This window comes from Leuresthes tenuis, unplaced genomic scaffold (assembly GCF_036924035.1).
Source record: "Leuresthes tenuis unplaced genomic scaffold, fLeuTen1.0.hap1 SCAF_1, whole genome shotgun sequence".
NCBI lineage: Eukaryota > Metazoa > Chordata > Actinopteri > Atheriniformes > Atherinopsidae > Leuresthes > Leuresthes tenuis.
This window is the reverse complement of record NW_027325355.1, coordinates 13855144-13868580: the sequence shown is the minus strand read 5'-3', so window position 1 is coordinate 13868580 and position 13437 is coordinate 13855144. Positions and strand designations below refer to the sequence as shown.

At 46.6% G+C, this 13437-nt stretch overlaps 1 protein-coding gene across 2 annotated transcripts in view; it reads left to right on the top strand.

Annotated features, from left to right (window-relative positions):
• The window catches only part of stk11ip (serine/threonine kinase 11 interacting protein), a 29865-nt gene that overhangs the window by 3313 nt on the left and 13115 nt on the right, over positions 1-13437 (top strand). For both annotated transcript variants that reach the window (XR_011912364.1, XM_072379347.1), the window contains exons 4-21: positions 1392-1466; positions 1558-1653; positions 1747-1854; positions 1951-2022; positions 2098-2227; positions 2596-2699; positions 2803-2892; positions 3144-3185; positions 3939-4091; positions 4244-4325; positions 4427-4936; positions 5048-5265; positions 5686-5796; positions 6344-6563; positions 7733-7884; positions 7984-8230; positions 10470-10579; positions 11533-11630. Coding sequence is in view for 1 of the 2 variants with exons in the window: in XM_072379347.1 (XP_072235448.1) it covers positions 1392-1466; positions 1558-1653; positions 1747-1854; positions 1951-2022; positions 2098-2227; positions 2596-2699; positions 2803-2892; positions 3144-3185; positions 3939-4091; positions 4244-4325; positions 4427-4936; positions 5048-5265; positions 5686-5796; positions 6344-6563; positions 7733-7884; positions 7984-8230; positions 10470-10579; positions 11533-11630 (2618 nt within the window). In the remaining variant the exon portion in view is untranslated. The remainder of the gene's footprint in view (positions 1-1391; positions 1467-1557; positions 1654-1746; positions 1855-1950; positions 2023-2097; positions 2228-2595; positions 2700-2802; positions 2893-3143; positions 3186-3938; positions 4092-4243; positions 4326-4426; positions 4937-5047; positions 5266-5685; positions 5797-6343; positions 6564-7732; positions 7885-7983; positions 8231-10469; positions 10580-11532; positions 11631-13437) is intronic.

The following is a 13437-nucleotide window of genomic DNA, read 5'->3' as shown; positions in this document are numbered from 1 at the left end:
TATTTGCGGCTATTGGGGGGCTTATAGAGGGCTTTCTACACACTCGTCTACTGGGATGACGTCATCGACGCGCGCTGCTGCAGCACAGCTTATTTACTCCGTGCTCTGTGACAATCGGCTAACTTCACACGTAGTTTGCTACTGATAGATTTGTGCAACATGGCAGGATATTTACCAGATTTTGACGACGTGGACGACAACTTTGAGTACGATGGACGTCCTTACCAGAGTAAATGAGCTGTGCTGCAGCGGCAGGCGTCGATGACGTCATCCCAGTAGACGAGTGTGTAGAAAGCCCCCTATAAGCCCCCTTAACAACAACACAGCAGCTATGAGTACGCGTTCATTCATTCATTCTTCTTAAAGTATTGGTGAAATAAAGACAGATAATGCCTTATTTAGAGGCTGCATCATCTAAGCCCCATTCACTCCATTATATGGATCTCGAGGAATCTAAATATCTTACGAACGACGCCGACTTTCACCAAACTGTTCGCGGTGAGTAGATGAACGTATTTCATGCCGGAACTAAGGTTTAGGTTTAAAAATACCAGAGTTCCCCTTTAAATCTGAGGCATTTGTTTTTAGGTATCTATTTCAAACGTGCAGTCAGGCTTGAGAGATATTTGTCAGTTAAAGTTATACCAACACGTAAGCAGGATTAAGAATATCTCTGCAGCATATTTTTTCTGCATATTTCACCTCTTTTATTCACCCCAGTCCCCGGGGTTGCTATTGCAGCACGTGTGCATCTATGCCACGAAGTCGCGTCCATTTAAGTTAGCTTTAGCTGAAACTGAGCAGACGGCGTGTGTGCAGAATTAAGAACGTCTCCAGCTGCTTCTGTTTTCCTGTCACATCACCAGTGAAAACACCATTTAACTCGGTGCCGTACGAAGCCATCACCCAGGCTTCGCGTGTTTTTAGAGATGAAGGTGCGCGCCTCAGATTGAGAGCTGTTCCAAACCTCCGCCAAATGTTTTTCTTCCCGCCATCCCGGGTTCATCTCACTTTCATCCGCTCCAGGAATGCTGTTTCAGAACCGCTGGAATTAATACCGATTTCTACCTAATTTCTTATTCTCAAGGAATAGGAATGATTCGTCTTTCTCAGATATAAAAATATATTTTTTTGGTTTGTGTAGCCCGTTTCACTCAGCTTCCGAATGCAAATAGAAGAAAGGTTAAGAGATAACAAAACGATGAAGAATTAGACCACAACAGTCTTTTATGTATATATACAACAGTATATACAACAGTTTTTTTTATAATTGTTAAGCGTAAAAACTGGGTCATCGTCCAAATACAACTGTCTGAACCCAGGTTACACTTAGCAGCTGCAGCTGTGATTTCTGACCTTTTTTTCATTTGCATCCCAATGTTTGAATGCAGCTCATCAACCCACCCGGAGTGAGACTACAGTCTGTGGTGAAAATCTTCCCTTTCAAGTCTCTGAAGTGTTTGGAGGTAACACAAGCACTTTCTCTGCATTCGTTTCCATCTTTCTCTAAAGCTCTAGATAAGAACCGAGTTTGTTTGCTTGTTTGTTCCTTACCAGCTGAAAAGAATCCATCCGCACCTCCTGGAGGGACTCAGAGGAGTCTATTCCCAGCTGGAGGTTTTTACTTGCTCGAAGAGCCTCAGCTCCCTGGAGGTACGTGCAGGTTTGTCAGTAAGCAAGAGACAGAAAGTGCATGTGCGCGATATCTTGTTCTGAGTCAATCGTGGGTATGCTTTTGCTTTTTAGGAGCTGCTTTCTCTGTGTGGAGGAGACCTGAGCTCTGCTCTGCCTTGGCTGGAGCTTCACACCCTGAATTTTAGCTACAACTCTATTGTCTGCCTTGACCAGTCACTAGTGAGACGAACACACACTCCCGTGCAGCTTTATTTACTCGTTAGCCGACTTCGCCTTCGTCTGATCGCAATCTCTTCCACTCTTTCTTTTCCGTAGAGTTTACTGAATGTCCTGAAGTCTTTGGATCTGAGCCATAACAAGATTCAGGAGTGTGCTGAATTTCTGAAGGTGGGTTGTGTGTGTAATTCGAATCGATTCTTTTTCGACTCCTGTTGTGCGTTCACATTGCTTTTTCTCTCTCAGCCCTTGTGTGAGCTGGAGCACTTGAACTTGGGCTACAACTGCCTGCAGAGGGCGCCAACGCTTGGCCAGAGTGCCAGAGCCAAGCTCCTCACGCTCATCCTCAGGAACAACGAGCTGGAAACCATTAACGGTAAGAAAGTAGGCTGGCAACGGTCTCTTATCTAGTTTCTAAAACACAGACTCACAGTCTCGGGACGGATCACGCAGTGGACTCGGCCAGTGAAATCACAAAGCCGATGGAGGGCTGAGCTTATAAAAACCAAAACCAAAATGGGAACATGCAGCCAGATCCCCTCTCAGTGTTTTGGAAGTTCTTCGGCTTGCCTTGGCTATCGTTTAAAATCCTACCGTGAAATATCAGATAAAGGCCTCACCTGCCTGTTTATTATGTCTGTCAGAAGGATCGACGGAGATATTTGAGCTGGAAGTTTGTTTGAATCTTCATCTTGTGCCTAAAGTACGTATTTCCCTGCATTGTTGGCACCTCTGGTTAAATAGGTGTGGAGCAGTTGTCTTCGCTCCAGCATTTAGACCTGGCCTACAATCTCCTGTTGGAGCACTCCCAGCTGGCTCCTCTCTCCATGTTGCACTGCCTCAACACAGTAAGGGCACACATATGCAGTGTGCATCCACACATTTATTGTTCAGCGCCGTATTCCTGTCACATGATATCCTCACAGTGTGAAATGTAATGTGTCGTTGTAGTTGAACCTGGAGGGAAACCCGCTCTACTTTCAGAGGTCCCACCGCGCCTGCACTGTCAGGCATCTCTCCCCAAAGGCTGCCAGCCAAAGAGTAAGTGAATACACTCCAAAAGTGACGATAGAGGCAGATATTTGAACTAGAGGCCATTGCATTTCCCAGGCCAGGAAGGCCGTCTGCATCGTAGATGCATGGATTTATGGCGTTCAAAACATCTTCAGCAGCCTTTAGTTGACTTTCTTTACGAATATCATGATCATGTCAGGCCCCCCCCCCCCCCCCCCCCCCCCCCCCCCCCCACACATCCCAAGTGATTCCTTTTTTTTTTCTTGTTTTTTTGCCAGTTAAGGCTCGATGGTGCCCCGCTGTCCTCCTCTGAGTTATCGGTAAGTCAATCGGTGCTTTTTATGGTAAATTTGGTGCAAGTGTGCAACGTTTAGTTGCGTTCGAGAAAGATCGATCGCACCTACGTGTCATCTTTTGACACTCCTGAGATTCAAGTAGAGCTTTCAGAATATCTTAAGAAACGAAGCCAAATCAACGGATTTTAAATGATAAACGGGCGAAACTCTGTAAGAGCCGGAGGAGTCTCTGCTCACACCGTGAAAACGGATGAATGAAGAGTCCTTAACACGACGCTCCATGTGACGCAACTCAAGAAAACGATCAAATTAATTCAAGTGAAGTAAAATAGAAATGTGGTCAAATCGAAATTACCGCTGCTCTTCCATTTCTATGGTTGCTCGGGTTTGGCGAGAGCCCCTCTTGCAAATGCCACATTTCAGCTCTCCCAACTGTTTTTCAAGTGATTTAGGTCAGGACTCACCCCTGGGCAGTTTAGAATAGTCCATCTTTTTCTTTCCAAACATTCCTTTTGTCTTTTGGATGTGTGCTTCAGACTGCTCTGACCTCAAACCTAGTTTTAACTGACACTAGGTGACGCACTTCGCTCCAGCAGGCTCTGGCAATCTTCCGACTATATCTTTCTTCTTTGGATTTGCTTCTGAAGATCAAATTTGGGGGTTCTATCAGTTCAACCCACGCTGTGCATAAACAGAGATGATATATGCTAGAGATGATAGGTTTTTCTAGTACTTTTCTGGTAAACAGCATCAGTTTAAGACTGCTTTCCTCCACAGGTCCTGCCAAAATTAGGCCAGCGTATTGTCCCGGAACAGACTCTTCCTCCGGTTGTTAGTAATCAGGAAGTGTCCAGTGGAGCAGGGGAGCTGAGCGACAGCCTGTCCGTCGGGGAAGTGGCGGTCTCACGCTTACGCAAGAGGAAATCAAGGGTTCGATCTATTTTTTTCCTGTTTTTTAAAAACTTTTTCTATTTTTGTTTGATTCCTGTGTTGTTTAGTGCGCACGATATGCTTTTCGTTGCACCTGGAAACAGTGACAGACTGAATGGCTGATAGGACTGTCCGTCCTTGTTGTGTTTCAGAGCAAGGTGAAAGTGCGGAGGGCCAGCATATCCGAGCCCAGCGATACGGATTATGAGCCCAGAGCCTTGTCCTCCACACAGGGTTTGTCACTGTAACATCAAGGCTACTATCTCCTCTTATAGGTTAATTTTTAAGCAAATTGTTCCGTTGGAACGACACTGATGTGTTATTTCTCCACACAGCCATTCCTCTTCCCCACCAGCAGGAGATCGAACGCATGTCCAGCTTCAGGGATCAACTGGGGGAAGATTGGCTTAGATACCAACACCATCTAGACGGAGGATCACCCCTTACCATCACCACCGCTGTCAGTGCAAACCAGCCGGCCTCTCACTCTCAAAGAATATACAACGGCGTCGGCGCCTCCACCACATGTCCACCCACCGATCCTGGGCTTCAGGCATCTCCACCGCCTTCTGTTGAAGTCCTGGAGGCACTCCCACCGCCACTTCTCTCCTCAGAACCCAAGGCGGAGACGGCCGACGTGGAGCAGTACCTAGAAACCGAGTCCACCTTACAGTGGCCCAGTCACAGCAGTCAACCCACAGAGTCCACCCTGGAGGGCAGCATGGTGGACGTCCTAGACGTGGGACAGGGAGGAGCAAGCTCACCTCAGTCGAGCCCCGATTCTCAGAGGTCTGCTCGAGCAGCGAGTGGAGACGCCAATCAAGATGAAGAGGACGATCTCGGAGGTAGGGTAGGGTAGGGTTTAGATTTATGAGATGATAGTGATGGACTTTGGTATCAGGAGGTCAAAACGACAGCTGTTCCGATCCCCTTTTATTTCTTCTTTTTCACGCTAGTGGACCTGTGTCACCCCCTGCTTGTCGGAGTGCTATCCGACAAAGAGGAGGAAGACGACAAAGGTAATGGGAGGAGCAAGAAGACAAGGGAGGTGTTCTTGCGCATCAAGCAGGACCTTGTGCTGGAGGTGGACGTGCAGCGTGGCCAGGAGAGATGCCGTCTTGAGCTGAACAGCCTGGCGCGGGTGGAGACCACAGAGGCCACATGGACCCGAGGGGTAAGAGGACGAAACCCAGCCTTGACTTAGCCAAACCCCTGTTTAAATCCCTGTCTGGCGTTGCTGTTGACCCCAACAAATTGTTGGAAAATGCTACTCAATGTTTGGGAATTCTAAACCCCGGGTTGGCTTTATAATTCACTGGGAAACAAAGGCCGATATCTCAAGTTCCAGGAGATGAGGCAGAGTCAAATGTGAGCTAAAACTGAGTAGCGAAAACCCTCTTCTCTTTAAGCTTTTGGCAGTAAGGGACCAAGCATTAATTTCAGTCAATAAAAGAGTGGGTCGGACCATTCTAATATCTTTGTTGGTAGTTCTAAAGAAAAAAAAACAGAAGCACTCAGAGGTTTTTATGTGAAAACAGCTTGGTTCATGACAGATTTTCACTCGTCGGAGAAAATGACGATGACTCTCTTTCAGGACGCAGAAGTGCCGTTTCCGGCGGTGGAGCTTCATTTCGACTACATCAGCAAGGCGAAACGGAGGAGATGCTACGTCCTCCTGGATGATGACCCACAGCAGGCAGCAAAGGTTAGCTGGCAAAAGAAATGATTTCATATTCTCACACACACACATGCGCTTCGTGCCAGCTGGCAAGGAAGGATACATAATTTAGCCTCACGATCAAGAAGCTCGTCAAGTGCTCGCCCACATGCGGGTTATGCTTGACCTGCAAAGCACAAACGATGACGCACAAAGAGAAAAACCCACCTGAATTCTTTGCCGTGCCGTTACGCGTCTGGTCATGCTGCCTTCTGTTCAGACCCGCTTTTGTTTTCTTTTCTTACATCGCCTTGTTGCTGTGCAGTCGGTACCGCGTTTCCTAGCTCGTTAATGTTTTTTTTTTTTAGCCTCCGGGCGTTGCGCGACTTGAAGTCGGTGCCAAGCGACATCTTAAAGCAACAGAGGAATCCAGCTTCTGATCGTTTTGTTTCTGCCGCAGATATGTTTGATATGTTTGAAACAGACGTGTCTGAACTCTGATTTGCTTGGAGTCCTACTTTTCCTCTATGACTGATGACCATATTTTAAAAAAAAAAAAAAAAAAAAAAAAAGATTAAATCTGTTGTCTTTCTAGGATCTCATCGACATACTGTCCCACGTGGCGGAGGAGAACCGACGCCGCGACTCGGTGTTGGGCCCTGGCTGCGTTCGCCTGCAGTGCCTTCGCTGCGGGTCGGAGTTCACGCCTCAGGGAGAGGCTGGCGGCGAGAAAGTCGGGGGGAACGCGAGGAGGAGAGGGGCTGTGGAAGAATTTGGCGGGGAGGAGCTGATGGAGGCAGATTGTGATGACAAAGGTGAGAGCGTCAACTGAAAGTCAGCACACAGCAAGTGTTTGGGGGGGGGATTGTTACACAATGATGTTTTTTAGCTGAGTCAGCATGTTTTGATCAGCTGAGAAACTTAAGGGAGACCTGAAATGACGAGCTTTTTTATTTGGAAAGCCCTTTAATCTATTCTCATTTAGCAGATAAAGCTGCATCCAGCATTAGGCTTTTAAAGGAACCTGGTGGTGTTTTTAGATGTGAAAGTGGCCACACGTAACGGCCTTCAGTCACATGCTCTCTCTAATAAATCACCGCCTACACGTAAGCGCAAAATAAATTGAGCTTTTATTCTCGAGCTCGCACTCCCTTTTAAACCAGTGTCAGCAGGCTTTGTGCGGTTAAATCCGAAGATAAGAGCCAAGACGAGGTCGCGCACTGCGAGAGGAAAGTTCATTTGACGTCAAAGCTCTATCTTGCTCCCATTGGTGGCACGCACAAGACTACCCAGTTACACAAAAGAAAAACTCACTTGAGTGAAGCGTCCCGGGACACGCGTCCCCCCCCCCCCTGCCCATTTTCCACTGAGCTCCCATCTCTAATCAGCACAAGACAAGAAAACAGCCTCCGCCTCGGCAGCCAACTCCCTGTGATCCGACCAAACCTCGCATTAAGACCTGCTCGGGCACGCACGGGGCAGCATGCGGGGCTTTGTTCAACAGATGTTTTTGGAATGTCTTGAAAGCCCGATCCTTTATTAGTAAGCTTAGTCGTGCTCTGAAATTTGAGGCAACAAATGCCCATTTCGTGAGCACGTGTCTGTACTTAGACGTTTGTTTTGCCCTCAGGCTATGTTTTTTTTTTTTTTTTTTTTCTGACGATGCAACGAGGAGGAAAAAAGTTTCCTCATATGAAATGAATGCACAAAAGTTCTGTTAGGGGTATTTGATGCCCCATAACTCATTATTCCTAAATTGACAAGTGTGATCTTGTAATAGGTTCGGCAATTTAATTTTTTTTCTTCTCATATTATGAAATGGGGAAATATAAGGGATCCAAAACAGTGTAGAAATGGAGTGCAAAACGGCTGCTTGTTAAGGAAGGCATTATCCAACTGCAGTTCATGGCGATGTCACGAAGTTAAAACAGGATGATGGAAGAGGAATTTCTAACTCTCATTTGTTTCTTCTTTCTTTTTATAGGACGCCTTTGTCCGGAGTGCGGGAGTGATCATGTGGTTCAGGTGATTGACCCGGCGGCTGCCCGCAGCAGCACGCCGATTTATCGTTCATCGAGGCCCGACAGCGAGGACGACCAGCTTGATGTAAACCAGACCACTTGCAGCGCCAACAAGGTCTCTCCGATCGCTTCGTTGACCCTCTGTTTCGGCGTCCAACCTAACCGACAAACATCCAAGCAGATTCCGCTCAGTTTCATGTTTTCCTTTCAACAGGATGATTGCACCGATGCCAGTATCGGGAGTAGTCCTGTCCTGGATGCTGCCACCACGACGGGGGATCCCATATTCATCACCGCCCAAGGCAGCTCCTTCTTTATCGGAGACGGTCTGGATGACACCGGCGGCCTCTCCTACAACCTAGCGTGCCAAAGCAAAGAGGACCTAGCAGGAAGCTACCACTACACCACTACTGGTGCCACACCACCTGAAGCCCCACCAACAGGGCGAGCCACGCCTAAAGGTGAGTTCGGTATCCAGAATTTGATCGTCGATCTACCTCACACCCGTGCAGCGGATTCATTCTGCCCAGTTTTCTTTAGAGGAAACTCCGTCACTACCCCCTCCGGCTGTTTTTCGCTCTCTAGAAAAAGAAATATCGCTGCGAAGCGGTTCATTTAAGGCTTCAAAGCCCCCTCAAGACAGCAGTAGAAGCAAAGCAATAGATGTGTCAAGACCACTCAAGCAATTCCTAAATTGAAGATCTATTGAAAGAGGGCGCCAAAAAAGAAAAATAAATGCTGCGATTTGTAATATCGGGGCATGTAAAGTTGTCTTGACGTGACTTTTACAGGATAACATCCAAATAAAACTGTTACAGCTGCGGCGGGCTGCTCACATTTTGGAAGATGGAGCCGACAGACGGACAAGTGAAGCGGGTACTGGTTTTGATTAACAGAGGAATCGCGTCGGCCGCACGCTTCTTCCGCTGTCATGGTTGGCAGGGGCTGTTTTATTGGAAGAAAAGCCCGAGCGGCAGTGAAAAATATAAGTGGTATTTCATTACTTCTGATTCAGATTCTACACATCAGATGTGGCATGTGGTGTAAACTGTTTACGTCAGCTGCGCTGCCTCTCCGAAAGATGGATTTAGGCCTTAATTGAAAGCGAGCGGGGATGGGAAGTATTTGATTCTCACGGATATATATTTTTTTTGTGTGTGTGTGTTTGCGCTGAGCTCCTTTCAGTCTCCCTCCTCATGTCTGTGACAGCGCCTCACTCGCCCACATCTGCCTGCCATTTTTGGACGAACCGCGCGGTGAGAGTGCAAAAAGACAGATTGGAGCCATTACAGGCAGTGATGGGAGAGGAGTGAAAGCCTAAGAGACGGAGGGCTGACTTTTAATGATAGCTTTCTTTATCTTCCTTCTTTTTTCTTTTTTTTTTTGCAGTGCTGTAGCTGCATATCCCGTAACGTATAATCTGCCCTCGTGAAACCACAGACTCGCTCTGGAGACAACTCGTGCTCATCCTCCAAACCCTCGGAGGAGACGTTTGCTGTACAACAGCGAGCGCCCTTGAAGTAATTCATCTCTCGAGAAGCTCTCGTGCGCGTGTTAGAGCACGTTTTAACCTTTAACCTTTTTGAGAAGGAAATCTTTCCGAATTTCTTCTCTTTTTTTTTTCTTTTCGTTTTGATCTGATCTCGGTTTGCACCACCTTTAAATCAAAGACGCCGTGCCCTGTCATTTTTTTTTTTTGCGATTGGCCAAAATAAAATGAAAAAAAACCATCACCCATCGCTGTTCAAATAACTTCTGTTGCTGTTCTGTCGTGGATTTATTGCTCTCAAATGCCTCTCCGCTTGAGGGCTGTTTGGCTGATGCTGCGGACTGCTGCAGTAAAAATCTGGCAATGGTCTCGCAAAAGCCAAGAAATATTCAAGCGCTGCTGCCAGGAAACTATGGTTTAAAACTATTAATGGAAGATATCATTTGAGGGAATGAATAAAGGAGCCAAAAAGGCAACTTATTCATTAGAGCTGTTCAGACCATGTGTTGAAGATGGCACTGGGTTTTAGGCTTCGTGTTTTTAAAGGACAATTCCACCATTTTCCATACGTCTGACCAGTCAAATGTGGGCATGCACGCGTTTCTGACAATACCAGGGTGCCGCTCTCACTCGAAAGGTCTCGCTCAGAGGTGTTGCGGGAAGACGACGGTCTGCGTGTCGGGCCGGGTTACTTTGTCTCTACCCGTAGGTGGATTTGTTTTGCAGCTGGACCAACGACCTCAAATGTGTAAAAACTGATGGGAGAAAAAAGGTTAAAACTGTGAAAAACTGTCGAATGATTTATGTGCTCTAGTTCCACAAATCAGGACATGTGTATATATATATATATTTAAAATAAAAAGGCCCCCCAATAACATCTTAACACATGAGCTCCTTAATCAGAAACTGAATAAAACCTGATCGCAAACTAGATGAAATCCCTTAAAAATAAGGGAATTTGTACGTGTAACACAAGCAGCTCTTATTATCCTGCATTTTGAGGAGTAAAATACCTTTTGTCCACGCTTAAAATCCCTGAACAAAAAGGGCTGTCGCTATAACATTTACCGGTCGAATTCAAGAAGTTCTGGACCACGACACTGAGGAAAAAGACCAAACTGATTCAATGAAAGCCCAGTGAAACACCGTCATTGTGGCGCGATCACTGTCCGGTTATTATGTTAATCCCAGCCATTTGCTGTCGTCTGCAGATGAGTTGGATCTGCTCTCGGAGGACTACGAGGCGGTAGACCATCGGCTGAAGCTCTTCCTGGACGTGGAGGTCTTCGAAGAGGAAGAGGAGCTTCACTCTTACATCAAGGTTTGTAAAGAACAAGGCGCACGCGTGTTGAGGTCTGTTTGAAGCTGCCGTGTCTCCCGCAAAAAAAAAAAAAAAAAAAAATCAAATAAAAAATGAAATATTGACGTGACAGAGCCAAAGCAGTGGCAGTGCATTTGTGTTTCCCCCTCCATCGTTCACAGCGAGAAGGAGCTTGAGACGCTGCGTTACGGCTTGTTGGGGATTTAAAATCTTTCCTGGACTTTATTTTAATTTATGAAACGGCTCTCGTGCCCAGTATCTGGTTTTATTTGTGTGCTTTATAGGCGTTATTGTTTCTTTTTAATGATTGGGGTTTAAAAAACCCAACTTATCTGCCTGAAGGGCTGATTGATTCCATCTTGAGGAATGGTGACAACTTAAATGCACTTCATTTTGCGGCTCTGTCGCAGTCGGCCAAGACGAATGCGGTCAGTAAATCTTCGGGAACCCATTTGATCCCCACTCCTCTTTCCTCTCTTTTGACAAGTTTATCCCCCCCGTTGTCACTTAATGTTCTCTGAAAGCTCTTTAAAATGCAACAGATCCTGGAAGCCCCCCCTCACCCCCTTGAATTAGCAGGCTAGAGAAACCTGGTGCAAAAAAAAAAAAAAAAAAAAAAAAAAAGCTGCTGGATGGGACTCGACAAAAACCACAGCTGGAAACAGGAGGCTTCGCTCCATTCATCATATTCAGCCAACGGACAGTGGCTGCTCAATTTATCACTTGCGGTATATCATTCTTGTGTTATTTAAGAGGAAATTAGGGTGTTTTTCTTTCTTTCCTTCTTTTTTTTTTCTGACATTTAAACCAAAAAAGTGGTGTCAGCTAAATAATTTGGTCTTAAAAAAATAAAACCCTGTAATCGCTCACGGGAGAAGTTATAATATATGTGTGTTAATGGGAATGTCTTGTGTAGTCGCGCATACTTTATTTTGTGTTGTCTGGATCTTCAGATGTCGTCTGTCAGATTTGGGGAGCCAGGGGAGGTCCCGTCCCTGTTGGTTGTGTCAAACCAGCGGATCTACTTCCTGGAAATGACATCGGATGTGCAGTAAGTTTTTACTTCCTCCTTCTTTAGCCTTAGCCCTCAAAAGCTAATCGGGCTCGCGGGCTTTGGTAAAAGTGACCTCAGAACTCATTGAACAAAGATAATACACAAAGCTTTAAAGGGAAACTCTGGTATTTTTAAACCTAGACCTTATTTCTGGCATGAAATACGTTTATCTACTCACCGAGAACAGTTTGGTGAAAGTCGGCGTCCATCCATCCATCCATCATCTGCTGCTTATCCGGGGGTCGGGTCGCGGGGGTAGCAGCTTTAACAGAGAAACCCAGACGTCCCTGTCCCCGGCCACTTCCTCCAGCTCTTCCGGGCGTTCCCAGGTCAGCCGAGAGACATAGTCTCTCCAGCGTGTCCTGGGTCTTCCCCGGGGTCTCCTCCCAGTGGGACGTGCCCGGAACACCTCCCCAGGGAGGCGCCCAGGGGGCATCCTAACCAGATGCCCGAGCCACCTCATCTGACTCCTCTCAATGCGGAGGAGCAGCGGTTCTACTCCGAGCCCCTCCCGGATGACAGAGCTTCTCATCCTATCTCTAAGGGAGAGCCCAGACACCCTGCAGAGGAAGCCCATTTGTATACTTGTATTCGCGATCTCGTTCTTTCGGTCACTACCCACAACTCGTGACCATAGGTGAGGATGGGAACGTAGATTGACCAGTAAATGGAGAGCTTCGCCTTCTGGCTCAGCTCCTTCTTCACAACAATGGGTCGGTGCAGAGCCTGCAACACTGCAGACGCCGCACCGATCCGCCCGTCAATCTCGCACTCCATTCGTCCCTCACTGTGAACAAGACCCCGAGATACTTGAACTCCTCCACTTGGGGAAGGATCTCATTCCCGACCCGGAGAGAGCATTCCACCCTCTTCCGGCTGAGAGGGCGTCCTTCAAAAGATATTTAGATTTCTCGAGATCCATATAACGGAGAGAACGGGGCGTAGACGATGCAGCCTCTAAATAAGGCATTATCTGTCTTTATTTAGTGCTGCAGCGGGGGGCGTCGATGACGTCATCCCAGTTGACGAGTTTGTAGAAAGCCCTCTATCAGCCCCCTGATAGCCGCCAATAACAACAACTATGAACTAACAATAGAACGCGTTCATTCATTCATTCGTCTTAAAGAATTGGTGAAATAAAGACAGATAATGCCTTATTTAGAGGCTGCATCATCTAAGCCCCGTTCACTCCGTTATATGGATCTTGAGGAATCTAAATATCTTCCGAAGAACGCTGACTTTCACCAAACTGTTCTCTGTGAGTAGATGAACGTATTTCATGCCAGAAATAAGGTCTAGGTTTAAAAATACCAGAGTTCCCCTTTTAATGTAAGGTTCTCGAAGAATAGTTCATCTTTAATTTTCTCCCTTTTGGATATCGGCTCGTCTTTTACTCGCTCACTGTTTGCATTCACAGTCGCTGTGATTTGATGACTCTTGTTCATTTCCTGCATTAAGGTAACTTGTAGCTTTTCTGTGCTCCCTTTTTGGCCCGTCTTCATCACGCAGATGCTTTGTCAGAGGGACAACTCGTATGCAATATGTCCAAAAAGTAAACAGAAGTACTATAAGATAAGTTCCCGGCAAAGAGATCAAGTGCTCAGTGAAATTATGCGATGGAAGAAGACCTTAAAGATGGGTTACAGAGGTAGTGACACGCATATTTAAAAAAGCAGCTGATGGGGGACGGTGATTCAAAAGAGGGCGCCACAATGCAGTTAACTATTGGGACTTTTATTGGGGAAAATTCTACACCCTGTGTTCAGGATGTAGATAATATTGCATAACGCGCTCAGGTTTCTGG